Raw genomic sequence first — 27,404 nt, forward strand, 5'->3', positions numbered from 1 at the left:
ATGTGCCAGCCTGTGTATTATGCTGACAACAGAGGCTGTAAATCGGCACAAGGAGGCTGTGAGTATAGAGACCGGGGAGGTGCCACCGTGGGGCCCCTGCCAGGACTTGATAGGGGTCTGGATTTCAGCAGAGGCAGTGGAGATAGACAAGGAGAGGGGCGGGCTGGCGTTGAGGTAGAGAGATAAAGCTCGTGGACTGAGTGGACCTGGCAAGGAGGCGGTAGAGAGGCTAAGCCAACCCCGGGGTTTCTCCCTGTTAAAGCATCCTGCGTTCCTGATGATGTCCCTCTTCAGAACTCCCCCAGAGGTGTGGGGGAGGGTATAGCTCAAGTGGTAGAGCACACGCTTAGCATGTGCAAGGTCCTGGGTTCAACTCCCAGTACCTCCTCTAAAAGAACATAAATACAGAAATAAACCTAATTACCCCCCTCAAAACCTCCCCTGGAGATGGTGACCATTCTCCAGAGCCCAGGGCTGCCTTAGATGAAGCCGATCCCCTCCTGACTGAGGGGCCACCTCAGCGTTGTTGAGGCCAGCCCTGCCCTGGACATCTGAATTTGTCTCAAGACAGGATCCAGCGCGATAGGATTAGCATTCTAGAAAGCTTGCCATCCCTTGCTGTAAGTCCCCAAACAGACCTTGCTCGGTGCCCCCTGTGCCCAGGCAGTGTTCCCCCTGCCAGCCCTCCCTGGGACTGCACTCCTGCCTCCTCCCATCTGGCTGTATTTTAGCCATCCTTCACGGCCCCAGCTCCCACCTTCATCACCCTTCCAGCTAACAGCAATCTTCTGCTTTACTCATTTTCATCAAACCTGCTGCCGTGGATTTGGCAATACCTTGTGAACTTCTTATTTCATGGGGACAGCCCCTGCTGCCTCTGATTAGGTCACAAAGTCCTGACTGTCTGGGACCCAGTGTTTTATTTTCTTATTGAAAAGACACATGACTTAAAGACAGGTTGAGCAAATGGATGGGGTTGGGATTTGAATGAGCAAGGCAGGCTCAGTTCCAAATGCACAGAATCCTTCCTTACTAGGTTGTAAGTGATATTTCTTATGATTGTTTGCGATTCCCATGGTTCCTAGCAGATGCTAAATAAATGATTAAAGAGGAGGGAAGGAAGGAGGTGAGAAAGGAAGGAAAAGAGATCGGTGGACAGGTGGATAAATACACAGAATGATACTGGTATGTAGGCAAGTTGGGCATGTGGGAAGAGACATGAGACTGTAGCAACTCATGAGTAAATATACAGGTGGATTAGTTGGTAGGAAGGCAGGTAAATTAGGTGGTACATAAATATACAGGCAATTAGACAAAGAGAGAGACTGATAAATTGATAAGTAGATAGAAGTAGATAGTAGTTGTAAGTTGAGGAATTGATAAGTCAGTGTTAGTAGGTGGTTAGGTAGCCCAGGTAAGCATGAAGGCAGGCAGGTGGGTGGATGGGCAGGTAGCTGGAGAGACCAGCAGATGTTAAGGAAGGACACAGGTGAGCTGCTCCAGGTAACAACAACAAAGAACAGAAACGGTCCCTGGCTGGGTCAGGCCCCAGGCTTGGAGCCAAGCCGAGTACAGACTGGTCAGCCCAGGAAAACCCGTGGGGACCCGCCAACTTCCTGTGCAGGTGCTTCTCCTTCTGCGGCTCCTATGGGTGAAGGTGAAGTGGGGCTGGCTGGCTGGCAGCCGCTCAAGGTGGAAAAACACTGACGCATCTCCTTCTGGGAGTCAAAGGAGGCTCCCCGATCAGCTCAGAGCAGGGCTGGGTTTGGGGAAAGGACGGAGGAGGGAGGGGGGCACAGCCCCTCTCATCTCCCTGTCTGGGCTCTGGTGACTCTCATCCCAAGAACCAAATGGGGAAGGAAGCTGGACAAAGAGCTTGGCGGCCTGGGGTGTGTCCCTCCCTTTCCAAGAAATCTAGCAACATCCTAGAAGGAGACTTTGTTCTGTGGTTCCTAGAACAGTCTTCATGGGCAAAAACAACCCCACATCATAAAAACACAGAGTTACACAACAACAAAAGAAAGCCAAAGAAAACAACAATATGTAAGACCGCGGCAGGGGCATCCTACAGCCTCTGAGGAAGTGTCCCCCAAAGACACAAATCCGAGGCCGGCTGGGCCTGACCCTAGTCATCCTTCTGTTCACCTTCAGCCTCTGGTTGCACCAAACAGCGCCCTCTAGGCTGATGAATCAGAATGGGGAGCTTTCCTTTTGCCAGGAATACATGTTCCTTATTTTGGATGATGGTACTGAATTCTCAGAATAGCCACTCTGGGTACCAGTATCACCTCCATTTTATAGATGGGGAATCTGAGGCAAACAGGGGTCCCAGGAAGTGCTCACAGTCATACCCTTTGGAATCAGGGGGTCACAACTTGGCACTGAGGCCACAGCCCATGTGCTTAACCCATGTGCCAACCCGAGGGTGGGGGTCACATTGGCTCATTTCTCAGATGCACACAGCACCCAAGAACTCAGCCCTGGGGTAGGTGTGTACATGATGTGGGGCCCCAATGAGACTGCAGACTCAAACCTCTGGTTTATTCCCCACTCCCCATCCAATTCTCCTTGCTGTTAACCCCCCTCTAGAGTTATTTGTTTAACATCAAGCACTGCCTTGGAAAGCTTCCCAGCTACCGTCTCATCTAATCCTTGCTATAGCCCTGGGAGGTTTATGTCATCACTCCCATTTTAGAGATGAAGAAATCGAGGGTCAGAGTAGTTCAGTCACATGGCCAAGGTCACACAGTTTGTAAGTAGCAGAGCATGGTCTCAGAACCAGAGCTGTCTAGCTTCCAGCCTGTTTCTTTTTCCAGCACTGCCATTCTCTCTCTTCTCTGGCCTCTGATTGCCCCCGCCACCCACCCCCCGGTGTGACTGAGTGTTTGCTTTGATTCCTCATTGAGGCTGTCAGGACTCCTGGGCCTCCCCCGACTTTGCCTGGGGCTGGATGCACACGTTCTGCTCCGTGCAGCATGGAGTCAACCCTCAAGGTCGCGTTTCCAGAAGTGGGTTTCTGCACAATTGCAACTGAAGCGTTGCAATATCTGAAGATGAGTTCTGAATCATCAGCCGCGTTTCAGTTTGAAGATGGCCAGCCTATTCTGGGTAGACTTACGATATCCCTTTGAGTTACTCAGAAACAGCAGCCAAGCAGAAAGTACAGTGATAGGTCTGGACTCACGAGATCCAATAACCTCCCATCCCCAGGCAATAACCGAGGCAAACCACTTAATCTCCCTGAGCCTCTGTGTACTCATCTGTACAGTGAGAATAATAGCGGTACATGAACCGCCCACCCCCCACTCATCCCGCATCCACGTATCCATCCACTCCCCTGCCCACTTATCCCCCATCCACTTACTCATCATCCATTCACCTCTCCAGTCACCCATCTACCCACCTATCACCCATCCACCTATCCATCCACCCATCCATCCATTTATCCATCTATCAACTTAATATTCAACAAACACAGATCATACACCTATCTTGTGCCAGGCACTGTGTTAAGCATTTGGGATGCGTCTGTGATGACAGCACAGATCCCTGCCCACAGGGAGCTTATTTTCCGGTGGGTGAGTCAGACAATAAACAACAAGCATAATACAAAAATAAGATATATAGAAGGTGAAAACGTCAATGGGGGGCACTCAGAATGCAGAGGGGGAGTTGCAATTCTAAATGGGATGGTCGAGGTAGGCTTCCTGGAGAAGGTGTCATTTGAGAAAAGAGCTAAAGGATTCAAGGAGGTTGGCCCTGGAGAAGAGTGTCCCAGGTGGAGGGAACAGCACGTGCAGAGGTCCTGTGGCAGCGAGCATCCCAGGCCCGTGTCAGAGACAGCGAGGGTGCCAGCGTGTCTGGAGAAGACAGGAAGGCAGAAGCACAGGCTGCGGGCAGCGCAGTGATGAAAGGCAGATGGTGAAGGGCCTTGCGGAAACCGTGCCAATTTGGCTTTCCTTGCAGTGACACAGGGAGTTGGTGCAGGGTTTGGAGCAGTGGCGGGTGAAGACCAGTACAGGGTTGCAGAGAGAGTTACAAAGCTTCACACATGTATTTCCTTTTCTGAACCACTTTTGAAACTACAGACAGTGCCCTTTACACACAAACCACGTGTTTCTCTTTCCCCTTCTCCTTCTCCCCCTCTGAAGGCTGCTCGCCCCCGTGCCCCGCAGCAGCACACCTGCCCCAGTCTGGGTTGAGTCTTACTGACCTGGAGGGTGGGGAGCAGCAGGGAAAGGAAGTGATTTGTCCTTCCCTGTCTCCCTGCCTGCTGGAGACCACACTGCCACGAGCCCAGTTCCCTTTCTAGAATCACATGGGATCAGAAATAAAAATATTACATCCCCAGGGAGGAAACAGAGTTCAAGAACAGAAACCAGCCGTAGCAGAGAGAGGAGGAGGGAGGGGCAGAGGTGTTGGAAAGGAGCGAGCGGTGTGAAGGAGGCTGTACTTTGCAGGGAGCAAATCGCTTTGACATCCCCCCAGGCTGGCACCTGCAGCTCCATCCAGACCACACGAGCTGCTTGCACTCCCACTAGGAAGTCAGGAAGGTCACTCAGGTGGTAAAGATGCCCCACCCCCCCCACCCCTCGGGGTCTGTTAGGAGGAAGCGTCCAAGGGACAGATAGAGACCACCTGGATGAGAATTTAACCACGAGGACAGCCAACACCACATAAACTTGTATCTCGGCAGAAGAGCAGGAGGAATACCTACACCGCCCTGGTGTTCATGGCAAGGCCATCAAGAGGCTTTTTACCCCTCAGACTGAAGCTAAAAACTTGTCTGCTTTCAGATCCAGCCTCCACCACCTGCTATCTGGGGACCAGTGTTGGTCACCTCTGGGCAGGCTCTGTTTTTCCTTTGTGTGTGAAGTAAGGTTGGAGACCATCAAAGGGCTTAGGGTGAATGTGAGAACCACCTGCTTAGATGGTGCCTGGCGCACAGTAAATACTCCGTAAATGTGAATCATTGTTATTATCTCAAGTTTCAAGTTACTCTGAAGCCATAGCAGGACCAAGCCACCCAGTCATAAAATTGGAAAAGCAGAGATTTGCGACGAGGAGACTCAACAAGCCTGTGTCTTTAGGAAGAACGTTGTTTGCAACAAAGTGAGAAACTTCTTTGTAACACGGAAGGAAGACTTAAAACGTTTGCAGAGCCAAGGGTATGAGTGAAGATAGTGTGATATAGGCTTGTTTTTTCTGATTTAAGATTCAAGTGTCATCAATACTCTTTAAAAAAAAAGTAAGACACTCTTTCCCTGCAGTCTGGCTCCTAATCTGTCTCTCTTTCATTCTCTCTTTCCCCCACCTTCTCCCTCCTTGTCTTCCTTCCTCTGTCTCCTCCTTTCTCCCTCCTATCCTGCCTCCCTCCTTCCCTCCTTCTCTGCATCTCTGTCTCTGTCTCTTTCTTTCCTGTCTCTCCCTTCCTTTCTCCCTCTCTGTCAGTGTTTCAGTTTCTGTCTCTTTCCATGACACAGATGCGCAGACACGCTCGTGCATGCCTGCGCACGCACACAAATGCTTGCACATGCACGCATACGCCCACACATATGCACACCGTGCTGGCAGGCACGCTTGCATACACCCACACATACATGCACAACACACACGCTCACTCACATGCACACGCACACATGTGCACACACTGCAACCTCTGCTCTCCAGCTCTTGGGTCCATTTCTCCGTCTTTCAAACACGCTAATCGTGCCTGCATCCACCTTCCCCACTTGCAGGCAGGAGCTGATCTGTCCATCTGTGTCCCGCACCAGTGCCCAGCACCGTGCCTGTGATATTAGGGCAGCTCAGAGAACAACCCAAGTGGGCATCTGGCTGCGTGCCTCCAGGAGGCTTTGCTTCTAAGTAGATTGGGAAGTGCCCTGTGTTTCTCCAGCGCGTTCAGCATCACAGACTGAGTTCTCCAAGCACTTGTCTTGCCAGCTCAACCAGAGACCCCGGTTCCTATCCAGTCTGCCTTCCCAACTTGGTGCAGGGATGATGACATTGATCTCTCTTTCAGAGAGGAGAGGGAAAATCCCTGAGCTGCCTACAGCCAGGTATTGTCCATGCGCAAAGGAGATGCCAACTTACCACCAAGGTCCTTGTAGCCAGGGTCCTTCTCAGCTGCTGAGGTCGGCAGCCCACTCCAGACCCATCCCAAGAGGGCCAGCTCTGGGTCTCCTTTCTCCATCAGGGTCAAGGAGATCTTCCGGGCCAGAGCCTCACCATCGGGCTCCTGGAGCAGGGCATAGTGGTACTCCCTGGAGAGAAGCTCCTCTGCCAGCAGGTTGTCCAGGAGTGCCTGCACCTGACTCGGCCGATGACTGGAGAGCAGCATCCGGACCTGAGTCAGGATGGTCTGGAAGTGATTCATGGTAGCGCTCGGAGGCAGGGCGGCTGCCCTGGCCAGAGCCTGGGACCTCTGCTCACCCGGCCTGCAGCATCCAAAATATGAAGTGAAAAACAGGATGAGGGAACCTCTGCAGTTTATTGCAGTTTATCCCTGCTTAGGAGGATTTCCTCATTTGCGTGGTACGCTGGGGTGTCTGATGAATTGATGGAAGTGCATTCTGAGGCCAATTTAGACCCCACAGATATTCGCTGGTTCCACCTGTGTGCATGTGCCACAGAAACCCACAGCCTTGCGGATTCCTTTAGAGCCAATCCAGTATTTACTAAGAGGAAGGGGACTTGCTTCTTTAAGGACCTATAAGGTCTCATGTTGTGTCATAACAAGAAGGCAATGAGGCATAGAAGTTAAGCAACTGAGTTTGGAGCTAATCTGCCTGGGTTCAAATCTCAGACTATGTGATGTTGTGCGAGTTACTTAGCCTCTTCTTGCCCCCACTTCTCCATCTGAAAAGGTGGAGTGATAATATCACTTACCTCTTAGAGTTGGAAGGAGGATTGAATGAGATAATGTATGTAGAGCACCTAGCAAGTTATCTACAACATGATAAAAGTTCAACAAATTTGAGTTCAACAAATATAACCCACCATTATTATTATTAATTATATAATTATTAAAATATATGATAATAAATATTATTACTACTTTTTAAAGAACAGCTCCATTGAGTGGTTATGATACACCAGGCATTGTTTTAAACACACTACATGGATTATTTCATTGCATATTCGCAATAACCCTATAAGGGAGGTACTGTTATTAGAACCATTTCACAGATGGGAAAGCTGAGATGCAAAGATGGTATGAAGTGGACCAAATTATTAATGCTGGTGAGTGGAGGTCCAATTTTATTTATATCAGGCCTAGGCAGTCTGATATCACCTTGGCCATGCCCTCAATCACTATTTCACCTCTCAGTGTTTGCCTCAAGCTAAACAGATTTCTCTCTCATAAATTCATTTTCACCCACCTTATTTCAGCCTGAGCCATTATTATTATTAATTAATCATGCAAGCAACTGTCACCTTGGGCTCAACCTCATTAAACCTCAGTCTGCCCCTCTGCAAAATCTCCCAATAAAAGTAATTCCATCTCATCAAGTTGTTTGGAGGATTAAAAGAGGTAATGCATTTTAGGGGCTTAGCACTGGACCTAGTAAGCACTTAATGACTATTGACTCTGTATTAATACTATCCCCAATTTACCAACACACAAAACAGAAGCTTTGCATAGAAGCCAGACTATTGTAAGATTCTACCTTAAAAAACAAAACAAAACAAACCCAAACTCATTTTTTAATTCATAGCTGATTGCTCTCCCTGAAACACACTGTGACCTTGTTTCCTCTCCTGGCCTCAGCTTTACCATCTCTCAGATGGGACCATTTACATTGTTTATTTCAGTGAGACAAATAGGGATTTCCGCTTCCAGTACAACTGAGTAGCTTGTATCTGACCAACTCGACCATAGATGACAACTCTAAACTGTGAGAAACTGGGGAGTGACCAGAGCAGGCAGATACTTGAAGGAGTCAGCGTGTGGAAGACAAGAATATCGCGGGTGAATTCCCCGCTCCTCAGTTCAGCGGTCTCCATCAGTGCTGTGCAGGGGCAACTAAAACTCTATAAAAAACGCAAAATTTTACTGCCCTGAATAACCAGAGGACAGAATTGGGGATAATAATAGCTGCCGGAGGGGCCCTGGGAAGAACCCCGCCCGCAGCGCCAGCGCGAGGCAGCCACGGTCGCTGAGCCTGCTCCGCGGGCCACGTGCTGCGCGTGCACCTCCGGCTCCTTCCTCCTTCGCAGCCGCCCTGCTCAGGGCCAGGGCCACCAGGTGGGGAGGGCTCGGGGGAAGCAGGGCCTGGGGAAGGCGGGGCTCCTCACGAATCCTGGGTTGTCTTAGTTGTGGGAGGCAGGGGCCGGCGGGCCTCCTGGTGCCTTCGCGGGGCTGAGTATGGCGCAGGCACTGGCTGGTGGGACCACCGAGGAAGCCACCATCTTCAGGATGGCGTCCTTGCAGGTGGCAGCGGCAGCGGGTGTGGGGAGGGGATGGGGGAGGAATTGGTGCTGATGATGGAGGGCATCATGGAGGTGGTGGAGATGGTGGGGGAGGAGGAGGAGGACGAGCACCAGGAGCAGGGGCCGGCAGAGCCAGGGTGGGGACCCAGGACCGTCCGCCCCTGCTGGAGGCGCTGCTGGTTCTTCAGGTGGAACTGAGCACTGTGAATGCCTTAGCCAGCAGGGCCTAATCTCGGCCAAAGCGCAAAATTGGTCAGAGACGGAAGCCTCATTTGGATCGAAGAAGGGCTGTCATCCAGGTCATCCTTGGCTTCTGGGCCAAAGCCAACCACCCCTGGATGTCAGCCATGATCGGGGACCAAGATAAAGGTGTGCTCAGCTACATGATCAATTTGGAGGTGCAGGAACTGGGCCATCCCAAGTACTGCTGCAGGTTGATGTTTTTCTTTCAGAACAACCCCTACTTTTGGAATGAATCCCTGCTTCTGGTCGTTAAGGAGTATCAGCTTAGCTTTGCTGGATATAAGGTGTCTTGTTCCACTCCAGGCTAGTAGTGGTTCTGGGATTACGAACAGGCAGCCCCCAGCCACAGGCAGGACACCATCAGCCTTAACTTCCTCAGCTGGTTGTCAGACCACAACATCCCAGGGTCTAACAGGATTGCTGAGATCATCGGCGAGGACCTGTGGCCCAATCCCCTGCACTGCTACCCGAGGGAGGAAGGCACCAGGAGAGAGCTGCAGATGAAGGTGACAGAGCATCAGAGTTTGGCCAAGTAGAAAAAGCCAGGAGGTGTCTACAGCTGCAAGAAATGGGCGGATGTGTCTACCAGGTTCTGGGGTACAGTAGAGAAATTAGGAAAGGATAGCCAGTGGAGGTTCCAGAGAGTGGGCACCTCTTACTTGGAATGATGCAAAGAAAGACATAAACAAGCTAACAAGTGAAAAAAAAAATAGCTGCTGAAAAGTGGGAGTAGAAATTCCAGAAAAGAGAGAGACAGAGAGAAGTTGCTCCAAATTCTGTGTATAAACTGCCCAAAGATCTGGCCAATCTCTGAACCTTGTATTCATGACTCATGTTCATTCATGCATTCAGGAGCAGACTCCAGACAGCTCAACTAAAGCGAAAGGAACTGAGCTGAGATTTCAGTCACAATGTACTCTGGGGTTGGGTGGGGATAGGAGATTATGCATTTAATTCCAGGCAATATATGAGTTTGCTGAAACAACAACAGCAAAATTAACCTTGTTTGGATTATAACAGAATCCAGAGTGTTTACAACGTATCATTCATGGTGTTTGGTACACACCCAAAATTACTTGGCTACAGAGATAGGAAAAGGGGGCCCGCTCTCAAAAGAAAAGGACAGTTAATGGAAAGCGACTCCAAGATGACTCAGATGTTGAAATTAGCAGACAAGGATTTTTTTTTAAAGCACTGGCTATAACCATGAATGAAGAAAATAGGGAGTGTCAAGGAAAATATGCTCCTGAAAATAAAAAGATGGGAAATTTCAGCAGGAAAACAGAAACCCCTTATTAAAATTACAAAATGGGAATTATTTTCAAAGTGCAAATTATAATATATGAAAACTTAAAAGTCAGTGGGTGGGATTAACAGCAAAGTGGAGATGATGGAAGAAAGAGAGATTTTAAGATAGAGCAATATAAATGATTTGATCTGAAGAACAGAAAGAAAAAGGGAAAAAAATGAGTTTCAAGGATCTGTGGGACAATGTCAAAAGGTCCAACTTATACATCTTTAGAGTCAAAGAAGAAGAGAGAGAATGGGATAGAAAAAAGGTTTAAAGAAGCAAAGCCCCAAACTTCTTAATTTTGGTGAGAAGAAAACCATGAATTCCAGCAAGACAAATACAAGGAAACCACACATAGGCACGTCCTCGTCAAACTGCCCAAAGGTGAGGACAAACTTACGAAAGGAACACAGAACCTGCATGTGATTATCACTGACTTCTCCCTAGAAACCATGGAGGCCAGAAGACAGTGGAACAATAGCTTGGAAGGATTGAGAAGAAAAACATCGTCCCAGCCCAAATTTCTAAATACAATGAAAATATCCCTCAAGAATGCAGGAAAAAAAATAAATATTTTCAGATTGTAAAAGCAACATGAATGTGTTGCAACAGAACTGCATTACAAAAAATGCCAGCGTAAGTTCTTTAGGTGGAAGGAGAATGACAACAGTTAGAAACTGGGGTCTATAAGAATTGAAGAGCATCAGAAATAGTCATCTCTGGGGAAATAGAAAAGGTTGGTTTTTTCTCTCAATTTGTTTAAACACACAACTGCTTAAAGAAAAAGATACAGTATTGTCTTGTGAGTTTCAAGTATATGTAATAATAGATATGATCGTATAAAGGGTGGTATAGCACAGAGTGATTGTTGGACATATATGGCTGCAAAGTTTCTATATTTTATACCAAGTGGCACAATATTACCTTCATGTAGGCTGGGTGAATGGAAGACGTATATTATAATTCCTTGGGCAGCCACTAAAACATAATGCAAGAAGGTACAGCTATATAGCAATTTGAAATTAATACAGAATTTTAAATGAGATGGACTGAACTCTTGGCTTGAATAAGCAGTCCAATGAGATCATGACATTATAAATTTTCTGTATAAAGGCAGAAGGTAGACATTCCAAAGGTCTTCTCACCTAACAAAATTTTTATACTTTTAAGCAAATGTAGATGTAAATATTATCCCCAGGGCAACAAATGATCAATTAAGATAATCAAAGTTGCATCCTTTTTAGGTATTAAAGGTTGTTAATTCACAGAGCAGATCAAAAATTTTTGCAGGCTGGGTATCTTTAAACATTTCTTGGTACCAGTAATACTTTTAGGAACAGTTTTACATCATGAAACAAAGCTTTACGTCTTTGCACAGGTCTTCCCCCATTTTTAGCAGAAGGAGATGGATTCCTGGGCCAATGTTCTCAACCTCATCGGAACTAAGTTTGTGGTGCAGAGCAGTGTCTGCTTCACTGCAGCTAGGGAGGAAGAGGAAAGTTTCCCACCACTTCCCCTTTCTGAGATTTCTTTTCCCAGCAGTTGGAAGAGCACATAGTTTCTCGGACAAGGTGATAACGTCCATCAATTATCTCAGAGAGAAAAGGAGATTTGAAAGCTCAAAACTTAGAAGTTAGGAAAGAAGGGGGCCCAAAGAGAACTTTAGCAGATGGAGTAGGTGGTATGTAATCTTCAGCCATGGTTGTGGAGAAGCTGGCAGGTGGGTCAGTTGCTGAGAGGAATAAGGAAATGCTTCTTGAGTGCCTCAACTTGGAGGCACTTGAGAGAAAGGACCAGGCGAATCCATCCGCAAACATCCAAGATGTGGCTGAAGACCAGGCCATGAGAACCCATCAAACACCCCAAGGTGGGAATGAGAACCAGGCTGTGAGAATCTGTCCCCAAGAATCCAGGGTGGGGATAATGGAAAATGAAGCAGCAGATGTTGGGTGCACAGAACCAGGGGTAAGGGTGGGTTTCCTAGCCATTTTTAAGGCTACCTTCCTCTTTCCTATTAATCCAGCCACTATGGGGTCATGGCTTAGTCAGGAAAACCTGGATGCCAGCCTCCAACTGTGCCACTGACTTTTCGCCACCACAGACAATCCATTTCCTCTCTCTAGGCCACAGTTTCGTCACTTGTGAAACAGTGGGTGGGATTACACGATCCGAAATGCTGCTGTTTTCAGGGAGGTGTTATGTAGCTGCAGAACCCACTGGTCCAGACACTCATGGTATTCCCTTGTGATTAGTCATGCTTGCAGCATTTCCCCTGTTGACTGTCATTTCAAGTCCCCCCTGCATGATTTTCTTCCCTTGTAATCACATGCAATCTATACTATTATTTACCTAATATTTTGATTTAATCTGGCCTTTAAATTTTATTTAATTTATCGTAAAAGGAAGGTTCCTATTCCTATCACAGTTGGAACAGTCCTATCACTTGCCCAAGGACAGTGACAGATGGACAGTAAAATGGTATTTGGGTTCTTCTGCTTGTGGGAGTTTCTGATCCCGAGGTCCAATCTCTCTGCGGGACAAAGGGCATGTAGCAGGTGTTCCAGAGAGGTTAAAGATGGACCAGCAACTAGCTGAAGCTGTCTGCATCAGAAAACTAGGAAAAAATTTAAGAGCTACCAGTAAGGATGTTGAAAAACAAGAAGTCTCTTAGTCTGCCAGAGAGCACTTAGAATGGTGTGGTCACCTAGGGTGACAATTTGACAGTACCTATTGAAATGGGAAAAAGTACACATCTAACATTTTCACTCCTCACTATAAAGCCCAGGAAAATTCTTACCCATGTGCATTATGACACATGAAGCAGCATTATTTGTAATAGCAAAAAATGAGAAATTACAATCAAGGCAAGAATAGATATAAATGTATTTTACAAGCATTCTAGAACGTGTGTGGCTTTAGTGGATGAAACATAATGGACCCAATTAAAGGGAAGGAATTTAATGGCTGTTTAAAATGGAATCGGTCAAATCAATTACACATTGGGATATAGCACACCCTTTAAAGGGTTAATGGTTGAGTCTCTACAATTTCCACTCCTTCTGTTTTGTGATAGCATGGTGTCACACATAAAAGTAAATCCACAAGCTGCTAAATCCGTGAGAGTGTTATATTTCTAAGAAGAGAATCTTAAAACAGGTTATTCAGGGCTCTGAATTCAGATATAGGCATTCCAGACTCTTCTCACGAGCTCAGTGGATTGTACAGCCTCCACACCTTTTGTGGCATTGGTCATTCATGACTGCCTATCAGTGATTCCTTTCAGAATCACCACAAGTGATGAGTCATTAAGGCTATCTGACTGCACTTCCACGAAAAAAATGGTAATATTAGCAAAAAGTGTTGTTCATCTTTGTGTGTGTGGAAGAATAATGTCTTTAAATGATTTCCGATTGACAATCCCACAATGGTAAAATGTCCAAGTTAAACCTGCCTGGTGGATGGCAGTTCTTTGGAGTACAGTAAAGATGTTGGAGAATCTGAATTCTAGCCCAATTCTGGGGGTATTCTACGTTTCTTAAAATTACTTGATTATCATTACAAAGTTGGATGCTTTTTATGCTAATGGCAAATTTCTATATACCATGTCTGTCCAAGGCTTCAGAATGTCTGTCTCAGAGAGATAGGCATTATATTTATGAACAGTGACAAATATACTGTGCGTATCTATAATTTCAACTTCCAGTGTTTGTGACTTGATTAGCTCCATCCTGTGTGATGTTACCCAGAGGAGAGTCAATTAGCCCTTGTGATGTTTTGTGTGGCTGTAGACTTTGGCGACATGAAAATGATACGTAAAGCAAGGTTTTATGATTATAGAATCAAAGTTACTGAATTTTATTATTGAAAGTAGAAACTTAACATGTATAAACAAAAACCAATGAAAGAAGTTAGTCATTTCATTGGCCCATTAAAAAGAATCACCCTAAGAACCTAGAGACAACATCAATATCCTTCCAAAGGGGAAATGGGTAAATAAGTTGCAATATATCGCTACAATGGAATCTTACACAACAGTTAAAATGCATGAACTAGGGCTACGTATGTGAACGCGCCAAGCTCAGAAACCTAACCAGCAGAAAACCAGCTGCAGTCTGCAAAGTACTGCCTCGGGTTGGGGGAAGATGTGCAGGAAAATGATCAGCTGTTTAGGAGGCTGGCCATTTCTAGAGCAAAGCGTTGTGGCAGTGAGAGGGATGAAGGGGAGCTGCATCAGGGAGGGATTCACAGGGGACTTAGAGAAAACTTTAATGTTTCTTTTATTAGCAGAGTTGCGACTGCAAAACTACTCCTACTCTTATTTGTTATATCTGCTTGGATGTCTAAGATACCCTATTAGGCTGAGTCATATGGCGTTGCTGCTATTTGCTTTAATCGACAAAATAGCCACTTCATATGGTGTGACCTCATAGAATGATGATGGTGATGATGATAAAGAACTGAAAGGGAGCTCTCGTTCTTGTCGTGTGATTCACTGGCATTTCAAGCCTGCAGGCGAACCCCTCCTCTCCAGTTCTCTCGTTACCAGCAGGGCGGTGCGGGAGTCACACTTTGGAAAGCACTGATTTAGTAAAGTTTGCCGTGGTTCTGTCATAAATTGAGACCTGTGGTCTGGCCTTGGGGATGAGAAACTTGTGGCCTGAGACTAGCAACAGGGGAAAGAGAGGGTGCAGCTGTAGGGGCTGCAGAGAAGAGGCAGTGCAGCCAGGCCACAGGCAAGGTGCTCGCGCCCTAGGCTGCCAGATCAAGGTCAGGGCTCGGGTAGTCCTTAAGGTCACCTGTTTGCTGAGTGAGAGGCAATTGCCTTCTCTCTACCTCCTGCTCCTCAGGTTAGAGACCAAAGATGATTCAGATACCATAACCTGAGTGAGAATAGTGGGGAGCTAGACACTTTCTGTATATGCTCTCACCATCACCAGAGGCCCCGCAAGGTAGACATTAATCGTCTCATTTTACAGACAGATGAGGCCCAGAGACGTGAAGTCGCAGAACCCGAGCAGGAACCTGAGGAGAAATACCCTCTACAGGTTTGCAAATGGAGAAGCGGTCCTGGCTGCTTCCTCTTGAGAAGCCGGGGAGGGCAGCCTCCTGGGTCCGTGGGCTTTGTAAGCATGGCAGGACTGCGCCCCGCGGCTGCCCTGTGACTGCCCGCAGCAGACCAGGGCAACGGGCTGCCGCGTCGCAGCCTGAGTCACTTTGCCCGCCGCGCGGGGATGTGGACAGCTGCCTTCGCTTCTGGGGTGTGGGTTCTGTCCGGCAGAAGTCCCACCGCGACGGAAGACTCTGTGGAAAGTCAAGAGAGCGAGAGGGAGTCTGAGACCAACTCCCCGAGACTCTCAAACCCCTCCCATATTGATTATGCACAATCAAAGAATAGATCACAAACAATTGTCACGGAATGCAGGAGCTTAAGGAAAAACAGGAACGGTTAGAGATCAGGTTAGAGATCAAATTTCACAATGAGTTCAAAGGCTTAATTTATCCTCAGGACAGTACTGGAGGGAGGGAAACAAGGTACATTCTTCAGATGTAAGAAGTTGATTACAAAACAGACCACCAGACCTCCAGTTTCTAGTCTTGGGGGCTATAGACTGCCTAAACAGCAGAAAGCATCCCCAGTGTTTATAGCTGAGGGCATGGGTCATGAGTAAACCCTGAACTATGGACCTATGCTTACGATAAACAATCCGTGTCCTGCGTTTATAGCAAGGGACACACAATGGCTTTGCCATTGTGGGCGCAGCCCTAAGCTAAAACCTCAATTATGCAAGCAAGACATTGTCTCTGCTTTTTATGGCAAGGAATGCAGATGCACAGGCGCCTGCTAGCAAAGCACATTTGTTCTTCCTAAAGGTCACAAGCAGCTGGGGTCTGTTAGAATGTATTAACCCAATCATGGGCTCCCACACTTGGGTTTTCCCCTGGCTCGTGACTGCAGAGGTAGTGGGGCGAGTGGGTGGGGACTGACAGAAAGTTTACAGGGTTGATCACATGGCCCACTCAGGCTCATGGAAGCCAGAAGTTGGAGTCAGGAGACCCAGCCATGTAGGGTGCTGGAGTCAGCTTCACCATCTTCCCCTCCATCACCTCCATCATTCCCACCACTACCTCCATGATCACAATCACCACCACCCCGACCACTTCCATCATCACCATGACTATTGCTACCACGTCTACCATTTCTACCGTCTCTACCTGTACTTTCACCATTTCTACTACCTCTGTCATTATCACCCCCACCTTCACGGCCACCATCCCTTCCACCATCTCCCCCTCCAATATCAGCACCATCATCTGCTCCCTGCCACCTCCACGTTCTCCACCGCTATCTTCTCCTCCTCCATGTCTACTATCACCACCATCATTTCCCTCTCCAACACCTCCATTATTCTTACCACTACTTCCATGACCACCATCACCTCCACCATCATCATCTTCCCACCATCTCTATCAGTTTCTACCATCTTCACCACTACTTTTGCCACTTCTACTACCTCCATCATTATCACCACCACCTTCACAATCACCATCACCTCCACCAGCTCCACACCTCCATCATGATAAGCACTGTTCCCCCCACAGCATAATTACTACTCTGGCACCGTGCATCATCTACTTCAACTCAGAAATTGCTTCACCAGCCTATCAGGTGGGTATTATTATCACCATTATATAATGAAGCTTGAGGAAGAGTCAAAACTAGGTCCAGGTGATTCCTCTTGATACCCTTAACAAGGAGGTATTGGGACCACCTGTTAACATGGAATTTGACCCAATATGGAGATGCTGTTTCTTTCAGTGGGTCCATTCTGGAGAGGTAGAGAGGAGCAAACAGTTCTCTACAAGAGGGTTAATACTTACGAAAGGAGTTTGGGAATCACAGGAACCTGAGGCTCAGAGACATCAAGTGTCCTGCTCAAGGTCATACAGCCAGTAACTGCCAGGATTTAATCAGAGGGTGTCTGCTGTCAAAGCCGACAGGATCACAGGCTTAACCTCTGCCTCAGTCACAGAGCTGGGGTGATGCAAGTTCTTTGCAAACTCTCAAGGCTGTGACAGCCATGGAAGCATGCCACTTGGCCCTCTTCAAGAGGGAACCTGCCACAGGGTGTGCATTCAGCAGGCAGCGTCCAGTCGTGGATGACTCAGGACTCTGCCTCAGCTGGTAAGTTCATGACAGGTGCGTCCCAGTGACTGAACATGGCAGTGCCACAAGGTCCTGCCATTTCTGGGCAGTGTGGGGGTCTCCTCTGGGCATTATAAGTGCCCAGGCTCCCTGTTGACCTGGCTGAGCCTTCTCAGAGCTACACCAGCCTGAGGCTTTTCCTACACAACCCTCTTGTCCTCCCTGTCTCTTTTCAAAAGTGCCTGCCTTTTCCTGTTCTCTCTCCCCTTTATCTTTTGGAGGCACTATCCCCTATAAATAAATTATTTCCTTTTATTTAAAAAAATTTTTTTTCACTGAGTATAGTTGACTTGCAATGCTGTGTTAGTTTCTGGTATATAGCATTGTGATTCAGTATACACGTATGATATATATATATATATATATATTTTCACATTCTTTTCCATTATACATTATTATAAGATATTGAATGTAGTTCCCTGTGCTTGGCTGTAGGTCTTTGTTGTTTACCTATTTTATATATAGTAGTGTGTATCTGTTGATCCCAAACCCCTAGTTTATCTCTTCCCACCACCCTCTTCCCTTTGGTAACTGTAAGTTTATTTTCTATGTCTGTGAGTCTGTTTCTGTTTTGTAAATAAGTTCATTTGTATTATTTTTTTCAGATTCCACATATGATATTTGTCTTTGTTTACTTCACTTAGTGTAATAATCTCTAGGTCCATTGTGTTGCTGCAAGTGGCATCACTTCATTCTTCTTATGGCTGAGTACTATTCCACTGTATATATAGACCACATCGTCTTTATCCAGTCATCTGTCAAAGGACATTTAGGTTGTTTCCATGTCTTGGCTATTGCAAATTGTGCTGCTAGGGACATTGGGGTGTATGTATCTTTTCAAATTGGAGTTTTCTCTGGATACGTGCCCAGGAATGGGATTGCTGGATCATACGGTAACTCTAGTTTTTTAAGGAATCTCCATATTGTTTTCCATAGTGGCTGCACCAATTTACATTCCCACCAAAGCGTAGGAGGGTTCCCTTTTCTCCACACCCTCTCTAGCATGTATTATTTGCAGACTTTTTGATGATGGCCTCTCTGATTGGTGTGAGGTGATAACTCATGGTAGTTTTGATTTGCGCTTCTCTAATAATTAGCGATGTGGAGTATCTTTTCATGTGTCTGTTGGCCATCTGAATGTCTTCTTTGGAGAGATGTGTACTTAGGTCTTCTGCCCATTTTAAAATTGTGTTCAGTTATTCTTTATACTGTCTCTCTCTCTTTTTGGGGGGGGTGGGCAGGGGAGGTTAGAAAAGAACCGCTTTATTGCTTTGCCAGGCAAAGGAAGTCACAGCCTTAAAGACTGTGAGCCCATTATGGCATTGGGGCCTTGAGGTTTTATAGACAGGGTGATAACAATCAGGACGTTTCACAGGGTGCTACATTCATCTTAACCTAATGACTCTTAAGGACAAACTCCGGAAGGTCTGTCCATTCTTCTGAGATTATCAGCCTGTTATCTCCTTCCTGGAGTGTAGCCGCTAGGTTAAATTTATTCTCATTGAAGAATGAATCAGCAAACAGTTTTCCAGGGAAGTCAGTTTGTTAGTTTGCTTTATACTCCTTCAAATCCCCACTGTTAGTTCATTTCTTCCATTTCTCTGGAAACAGGGAAACGGGTGTCTCCTCTAGCTGCTGAATTGGGGCATCATCTGGGGCATCTGAAAACCAGCGGGAGATTTTGATACTCACTTCTGACACATAGACCTCTGCGTCTCCTTTGTCCTGAATTTGAGACCTCAAGTCATTTAAAAATAAGGTGACATTTCTAGATCCCTCAGGTGTGGAAGTACAACAGGCAGCGTGAATCACAGCACAGGTTCCTCCTTATGCAGCAAGTGCAATGTCTAAGCCCGTGATACCGCCTTCCTCCTTGAAGACACCTTCGTATTCAGCAGAGACAGGCTCCACTGGCTGTCGTTTAAAGCCTTTTGCATTAAAGAGACTTCAGTGCTGTGATTGGCCAGTTAGCCCCACTATGGGAATGATGGTCTTTTAAAATTTTTTTAAGGAATGATGGTCTTGCTTAAAGAAGCTAATTTACAATTTAGAACAGAATAGGTGGCTCCAGCGTCCACCAAGAAATCCACGAATTGAGACCCCACTGTTCATTGTGCCCACTGCTCCTGAGAACCTGTAGTTATTGGGGTCTCTAAGAGAGCCAGGAACCCTGGGTTTTTATAGTCGCTAGCTCCCTTATTATTTTTTTTCCAAGCTTTTCTTTTATCTTTAAATATATTCAGTGGTCTTCCAGTAAATGTTTGACAACTGACTCCCTCTCCAACAATGATAGAAAGGTAGATAGATGGATAGATACCCTAATTTATACTCACACCGTGGCCAATTTTAAGCAACACCAATATTTTACTGAACATGGAGTTGGTCATGAGCTGGCATGAACTAGCTTAAGCACATCACTGATTTTAAACATGTTTGTATTTTTTCTGGTGTCTGAAGTCTGGTGGTCTGTTTCTATTGTCTTTTGTTTCTGCTCATTTCTACTCGTGGTGCTGTACTTCCTTCTCTCTGTGTGTGATTTTTTTTTGACCGCGAACTATTCATTTCTTTAGAATTTTATTATAGGTGATACTTGAGTTCTGGTGTAAAGTTAAGTTCCACGAGTGACTAGTCAACTTTGCTTCTGCTAATCCCTGGGGACTCTACTTTCAACTTGTAACATCTTAAATTAATTCTTTCTTTCTTTCTTTTTTTTTTACTACTACTCATGTAGCATGAATTCAGGACACACACCAAGTGAGGACCGCTTTGTGATGACAAATTCTCAGTTGAGATTTTTTTCCCCTCCACTCACCCCTAAGATTGAGACAGGCAAGTTTCGTAGCTGTCTCCTCTGTCTGGCAGGGTTTTTTTCTTACTCATCCTTACAGAGAGGGTATAGTCCTTTGGGGTTCAGCTCTGTCACAGGATCTACTGTTAAATTCTCAACTTCGGGGTTCCCTAGACTGGGGCCTGCCCTTATACCCTCTGCATCCTTTAAAGGTGAGGCTCAAATTCTACAGAGTTTGAAAGAAACCCTCAAGAAAAATCTGACTTCCATGGATGCTCACCACCCAATATCCCTGACCTCATGTCTTTGGAGATTCCATGGATTCCTTACCTTTGTGCTAGATCAGCAAAGTGTTTAAAAGATGCATTCAAGTATTTTATGCAGTATTTTAGTTGTTTCAGTGGCCAGAGTATTAAGGGTGTCTAATCCTCCATAGGGCCAGAATTAGGAGTCTCTATATTACTTCTTTTTTTTTTTTTTGAAGTACAGTTACAATGTGTCAATGTCTGGTGTACAGCAATGTCCCAGTCATGCATATGCATACATTATATTACTTCTAATATATAAATGACTTCATGGTGTGTGAAATTTCCTAGAATTTTTTTCTTAATCCTTTCCATCTTTGAACAAAATCCATTGTTCTTTAGACTATAAAAGTTTGGCACAATTTGTAGTAGTTGAGTAGACACCATAGTTGCTCTGCTCTTTATGAACTGTTTACACAAACTTGCATGAAAAGAAAGCACATTTGACACAAAGTTAACAGTTAATAATATGACATCTCATGTTTCTACCCACGCTCAAAACCAAACCCACTGACTCTGAACTCAAAACCTGCTCCTCTGTCTTCACTCTTGGAGTCAGTGAATGACATTCCCTCCACCCAGGGAGCCATGTCAAAGACCTGAAGTCCATCTTCCTCCTGTACCACGTTCTCCCCCTACATGCAACCTGTTCCCAGTCATTTGATGATATGGCCCATGTATTTCTGGAGTTTCTCACCCATCTTCATCCTCCATCTGTACTCAGCCTAAATTATAATCCTTAATTTAACCCTCCCCATCATCTCTCATCTAGCCTTCAATGGGATCCTCATCTAATAGAACATTATTTGATGGTTAATCTTCCTGACAGTCCTATGAGGTGGGTACTGTTACTATTCCCATTATACAGATGAAGAAGCTGAGGCTTATAAAGGTTAAGTGATGGTCCCAGGGCTGGTCAGTGGTGGAGCCTGACTCCATGCAGTGGTCTAAGCTAAAGCCTACATCTTAGCCATCACTCTACATTTGTTTTCCTACTATCAGCCTCACCTCCTCTAATTCACAGTCGCAGCATCTAGGGGGATCTTTCTAAACTGCAAACACTGATCACATCCTACCTCAGCTCAAAACCCTCCAGTGGTTCCCCACTGCCTTGGGATCGAGCATCAGCTCTTCAATCAGGTTGATGTGCGCAGTCTCCACTGCTTTGTCTCCTACTACAAAAATACCCCTTCCCCATCCCAAGCTGCTGCAGCCATCTCATGGCCCATTCCCAGTATCTGAAGGGAAGCCATGCTCTCCCATCTGTCTGTGACTTCAGCTCATACTGTTCTCTAACTACATACATTTTCTTGGTGAACTCCTACACATCCCTCAATACCCAGTCCAAATGTTACTTAATGGAGGACTTTCCTGACCTCCCCCCGGAAGAACTAGTCACTGCGTCCTTTGCCCTATAATACCTTGTCAGGAAATTCTCGATCTTTAAGGATCATTTGTACCAGTAAAAGTCAAATAGAAGCAAATCCAGTTAGAATGAAACTAAAATTTCATAGTAAATATCAAGAAGAAAAGAAGGATTTGATTGAGACTCTACCTCTAAAAATGAAACTAAATGGAACTACAATTTACAGGCATTATTCTATCTTTAACTGACAGATTACAGTTACAATTCTGTACTGATTCTTAGAGTAACCAATGATGAAGCCAGAGTTGATATTTCTTTTTCTTTTTGGGGTAATTTCCTGACAAAATTTTGTTTGAGAGCATGATATGACAGACTTTTCTACAAGTTTCACACCATGATCATACAGAGAGTCATATCTGCAAAAATTATTATCAGATGCTAACAGTTTCCCAGAAAGTCTTCCTTCATAATGAAATTACTCTCTTTTAAGCACCTGTCCTGTCTTTTCATCATTTCCTCTTCTTTAGTTGTATCTTGGTCTAGGAATCACATTGGCTAGATGCTCATCTGTCGATATCTTTGGGGGTGCTTTGAATAGCTCCCCAACGTCACTTACATCAACTTCAGGAAATTCTGTAACTTAGCAAGAATAGCAGTTTTGTTTTGCAAATGGTGGCAAACACTCAGACGCTGCATTCAGCAGGGAGGGTCAGCAGGTCTGTACCCTGGTTGATTCTTCTGGGGCAATGTCAGTTTCCTGGGTCTGATAATGCATTGTACTCAGCTGACATGTTGCCATTGGGGGAAGCTGGGTGAGGGACGCACCTCGCTGCTTGATCTGATTTTGGCAACAGCTTTGGAGTCTATAATTATTCCAGAATAAAAGTTTACAGATGTAAAAATAATTCACAGCCAAGAGGAGCCTAGGGAAATATGGAGACTAAATAACATGAGAACTAAATTTATCAATTAGACTTACAGAGGACCAGATACTTCATTAAAATTTTCTTGCGATGATGACTTTTGCTTTCCTAGGCAACCTCATCACCAGGTGGGGAGTAGGAGTTTTCACTGAATACTTGAGTTTTCACTAACTTCTTTCATGAAACTATAATTATTTACTTAACTACTTAACTACAATGATTTACTTAACTACTCATTGGACTGTGAGCTCCTTAATGGCTGGGAATGGATTTGTATTTATCTTTCTGTTTCCAGTGCCCATTTATGAGGTCTGGCATGGATTAAACCTTTGATAAAAACGTAATGCGAATGAATAAATGAATGAAGACGTGAACAAAGGGACTAGATGATTGAGTTTCTGATCTGGCCCTGGCACAGCTAAACCCTGGGAAGGGCCGGGTCATGCCAGTTTCTTCTGAACACCTTGGTCTGATTTTTAGATGTAACCAAAGTCACCCCAGGTGATGCGAAGCCTGCCCGTAGGATACACTCTGCTTACTCTTAGCAGATGCAATCAGGTGATTTTGCCCACATACCCTTCTTGGCCCCCACAATCAGTGAAGACAGCTTGGGGGATTTTTAGAAGTGGTATGTTTGGAAAAGCCCAGTTTGAGTGAAGCCGCCTTCCTTGCCCCCTGGAAGGTGCCCGGAGGCTAAGAATCAACTCCCCCCACCCCCGCCCCGCCCCGCACTTCTCAGCCCCAGGCTTCTTAAAGAGGATTAGGAAGTTCGACTTGTCTCCTGGGAACTAACAAGTCCATCTGCAAAGTGGAGGATCAGTTCCTACACTGTCTTTGCCTCCTTTCTTTTCCTTAAACTGATGAAAAATAAATCCTGCTGGCTACGCTTGTCCCTCTCCCTAGAGGCAATCTGGGAAGGTTTTCCAGTTCATACGACACGTACTGTTATGCAGCTAGGTTTTCAAATGTTTCATTTAATGTATCTTGGACATCTTTCTCTATCCGTGTATGTTTCCTTCTTTTTGATATTTCTGTAATATTGTGCAGAATGGGTATTATCATTATTTACCTAACAAATTCCTCTTAAGAATGGGCATGGATGTTTTCCCCCTTATTTATTTATTTATTTTTTTAAATTGAAGTATAGTCAGTTTACAATGTTGTGTCAATTTCTGGTGTACAGCGTAATGTTTCAGTCATACACATACATACATATATTCATTTGGTTACTACAAGATATTGAAGATAGTTCCCTGTGCTATACAGCAGGACCTTGTTGTTTATCTATTTTACATATAGTAGTATCTGCAAATATCAAACTCCCAGTTTATCCCTTTCCACCCCCTTCCCCTACTGGTAACCATAAATTTGTTTTCTATGTCTGTGAGTCTGTTTCTGTTTTGTAAATAAGTTCATTTGTGTCTCTTTTTTTTTTTTAGATTCTACATATGAATGATATCATATGGTATTTTTCTTTCTCTTTCTGGCTTACTTCACTTAGAATGATGATCTCCAGGTCCATCCATGTTGCTGTAAATGGCATTATTTTATTCTTTTTTATGACTGAGTAGTATTCCATTGTATAAATATACCACAACTCCTTTATCCAGTCATCTGTCAATGGTCATTTAGGTTGCTTCCATGTCTTGGCTATTGTAAATAGTGCTTCTATGAACATTGGGATGCATTTATCTTTTCAAATCTTCTTTTCAGTGTATTCTCCACCCATGAGAGTAGGTCATTCCTCTGCTTACCCATGGCTCTTATGGCTTCTGTCTCACTCAGATCAAAAGCCCAGCTCCTCATTGTGCCTGTAAGACCCTGCCTGACATTCTGACCCCCTGCTACCTCTCTGACCTCACCACTCCCAACCTCCCCTGCCCACTCTGTTCCAGCCCTGTTGACCTCCCTGTAATTCCTCAACTATGGCAGGTGTGATCCACTTCAGGGCCTTTGCACTTGCTGCTCTCTTTGCTTTGAATGTTCTCCTCTGAGTTATCCACATGGCTCTCTCCTTCCCTACCCTCCTACTCTGCTTTATTTTTCTCCACAGCATGTGTCTACCACCTGAATGTGAGCTACCCAGGGAAAGGGATGTTTCCTGTCTTGTCCACTGTTGAATCCCCGGGGCCTGGCACCTGCTCAGTGCTCAGTAAATATTGAATTGTTGAATGCATGCATAAGTGAAATGTACGCAGCTTGTGTTCAGGAGCATCCCCAAGAAGTTGGGGACTAGGAAGCTGCAAGTGTGGAATATGCTTCTGGGCTTACAAGAGTTCAACACTGATTTTTTCATATAATCCTCATAACAGCCCTGTGAGATAGGCAACTGTTCAACCTATTTTTGGATAAGAAAACTGAAGTTTAGAGCTAAGTGCTTGGCAGAGTACCCAGCGAGCAGAGAGCAAGCCTTCAATGAATACCAATGCAGTTGTGGTTGTTTTCATTATTTCTTCCCACATACCATTTTAACCCCACCTAAATTCACCTTGGCCCTCTCGCCAGGACCCTCCAAACAGAGACAATCTGCTTCCCCACCGAGGCAGAGAGCTTGCTAATTCCCCCCTCCCTGCCTTCGCCGCTGTCAATCCACCTACCTGGAGTTCCCTCACCCTTTTCTCTACTTGGCAGTAGCCCTAATCCACTTCATGACCTGACTTCACATCTGCTTCCTCCAGGACGGCTTCTCAGATTAACCCGCTTACTGCTTACTACTTCCATATTCTCCTTACCTCTGCTCCTTGACCCCAGTGCAGTCACTGACAACACTGTAGCTTTGTTTGAAGCTTGACCTCTCATAAGCATTTTCACAGATCAGTGAGCACACACTGGGGAGCCTGGTAAACCTCTCCCAAGCTGTGTGACCTTGGGCAAGTTAATTGACTCCTCTGAGCTTCATCCATGAGATAGAAGTAGAAATAAGTCCCTACCTCTTGGAGTTGCCGTGGGGCTAAAATGAGACATGGTGAACGGAACAGCTGAGTCTAGCACATAGTAAGGGTCCAGGACAGATCAGTATTGGTTATTATGATCTCAAAATGGCCCCGAAAGGTAGATACTTTGGTGTCTATTATACAGAAGAGGGATGCAGGGAGCACAAGGACGGAGCAAGTTGTGCAGCTCACAGTAATGAGCTGAACCCAAGTTCCTGCCTTTCTGCTCTACTTCACATCTTTTCGGGGATTCCGCCTCTGATACTTCACTTGACACTCACTGACATGTGTCTCATTCTCAAATTTTGAATTTCACCCAACGGTGACGACATTGTCTCGTGCTTCCTGGGCCTCCATGACTTTCAAAGGCACACTCATCTAGGTTTTCACACTTAAGTCACCCAGCCACCCTGCAAGGAGGGCAAGGCACATCCTCATTTTGAGGACAGGAAGAAACTGAGGCTTAGGGAGGCAAAGTTACTTGCTCATGACCTCACAGCAAAAAAGCAGACCAGACATCATTAGAACTAGCCTAGCATTTGCCCCTTACAAACTCGCATACCTTCTCTTTCCCCCTCTGTCTCCTACCACCAAAAGGTTCTACATTCAGCAGGTGCTCTATTGGTGTTTATTTGAAGCTGCCACCTTCAGAGTGGGTCACAATAAACGTGTGTGATGATCAACTACAGAGACACGGAGAAAGGTGGGTGGGGATGAGCTGCTGCCTTAGATTCACTCAACCCTGGAAATTCTTTGTCCCTAAGCCAGGCTTCTTCGTGTTCCTCCATGTCCCCACTGGGGACAGGGGGTGGTAATTCTAAATATCCAACATATCTGGGGAGAAAGTATTTCAAAAGCAAGTTTTGTATTGTTTTGTTTTTTTCACAGAACTTCCTCCTAAGATGGAAAAGCCATAGTTCTTCTTTCCAAATGAATACATGAATCTGCTTCTCCAAATTTGGACTGTGCAGGAGACAAAGATCACCCCCATTCCAGCAAAGTCCAGCTTCTCCTCATCTAGGAAGAAACCTCATTTAATGCCCACTGTTCTTCAATCAACAAACATGTTACAGCAGACCCTGTAAATAGGCAGGAGGCAAAAATAATTGGCATGTAAAATGAATTTTTTTAATGTGAAAGGGAATATTCGCATGGAGAATGTTATGTACTGAACTGAACACCTTCCCCAAATTCATATATTGAAGTCCTAACCCCAGTACCTCAGAATGTGACTAGATTTGGAGATAGGGTCTTTAAAGAGGTAATCAGGTTAAGATGAGGTGATTGGGGTGAGCCTGAAACCAATGTGACTGGTGTCCTCGTAAGAAGAGGAGATTAGACATGTACACAGACATGTACAGAGTGCAGACACAGAGAGAAGACAGCTTTCAACAAGGCAAGGAGAGAGTGCCCTCAGAAGAACCAACCCTGCTGACACCTGGATCTCGGACTTGTAACCCTGGAATTGTGAGAAAATCAATTCCTGTTGTTCAAGCCACCCATCTATGGTACTTTATTATGGCAGCCCTAGCAAACCAATACAGAGGCAATGTCCTTTTCAGTTGGACACAGTCCCCACCATTCCCTATTGCCAGACACTGCTTTACTCATTTACATTGCCACTTTTTTCTTGATAGTGTTTGAATTATACTTACTAAAAGGCTACTTGTAGGAAGTTAAAAAAAAAAAGATAGCTCCTTTTTTTCCCAATTTTTTTATCGTGGTAAGATACAGATAAAATTTATCATCTTAATCATTTTTAATCATACTGTTCAGTGGTATTAAATACAGTCACAATGTTGTGCTGCCTTCATCACCATCCATCTCAGAGCTCTTTTCACCCTGTAAAACTGAAACTCCATACCCATTAAGCAATAACTCCCTACTCTCCCCTTTACCTCAACTCCTGCAACCACTG

General features: G+C 45.4%; 1 protein-coding gene and 1 long non-coding RNA gene across 3 annotated transcripts in view; one reads left to right on the plus strand and one right to left on the minus strand.

Moving 5' to 3' along the window:
* Positions 1–6,445, minus strand: part of CIITA (class II major histocompatibility complex transactivator) — a 46,874-nt gene extending 40,429 nt beyond the window's left edge. For both annotated transcript variants that reach the window (XM_072942211.1, XM_072942214.1), the window contains exon 1: positions 6,094–6,445. In XM_072942211.1, the coding sequence (XP_072798312.1) occupies positions 6,094–6,376 (283 nt within the window). In that variant the 5' untranslated portion in view covers positions 6,377–6,445. The remainder of the gene's footprint in view (positions 1–6,093) is intronic.
* Positions 1–26,630, plus strand: part of LOC140687026 (uncharacterized) — a 28,091-nt gene extending 1,461 nt beyond the window's left edge. Inside the window, exons 2-3 of the long non-coding RNA XR_012061036.1 lie at positions 14,944–15,012; positions 26,375–26,630. This is a non-coding gene — a long non-coding RNA (uncharacterized lncRNA). The remainder of the gene's footprint in view (positions 1–14,943; positions 15,013–26,374) is intronic.
* Positions 26,631–27,404: the final 774 nt, after the last annotated feature.

The sequence above is a fragment of the Vicugna pacos genome, chromosome 18, assembly GCF_048564905.1.
Source record: "Vicugna pacos chromosome 18, VicPac4, whole genome shotgun sequence".
NCBI lineage: Eukaryota > Metazoa > Chordata > Mammalia > Artiodactyla > Camelidae > Vicugna > Vicugna pacos.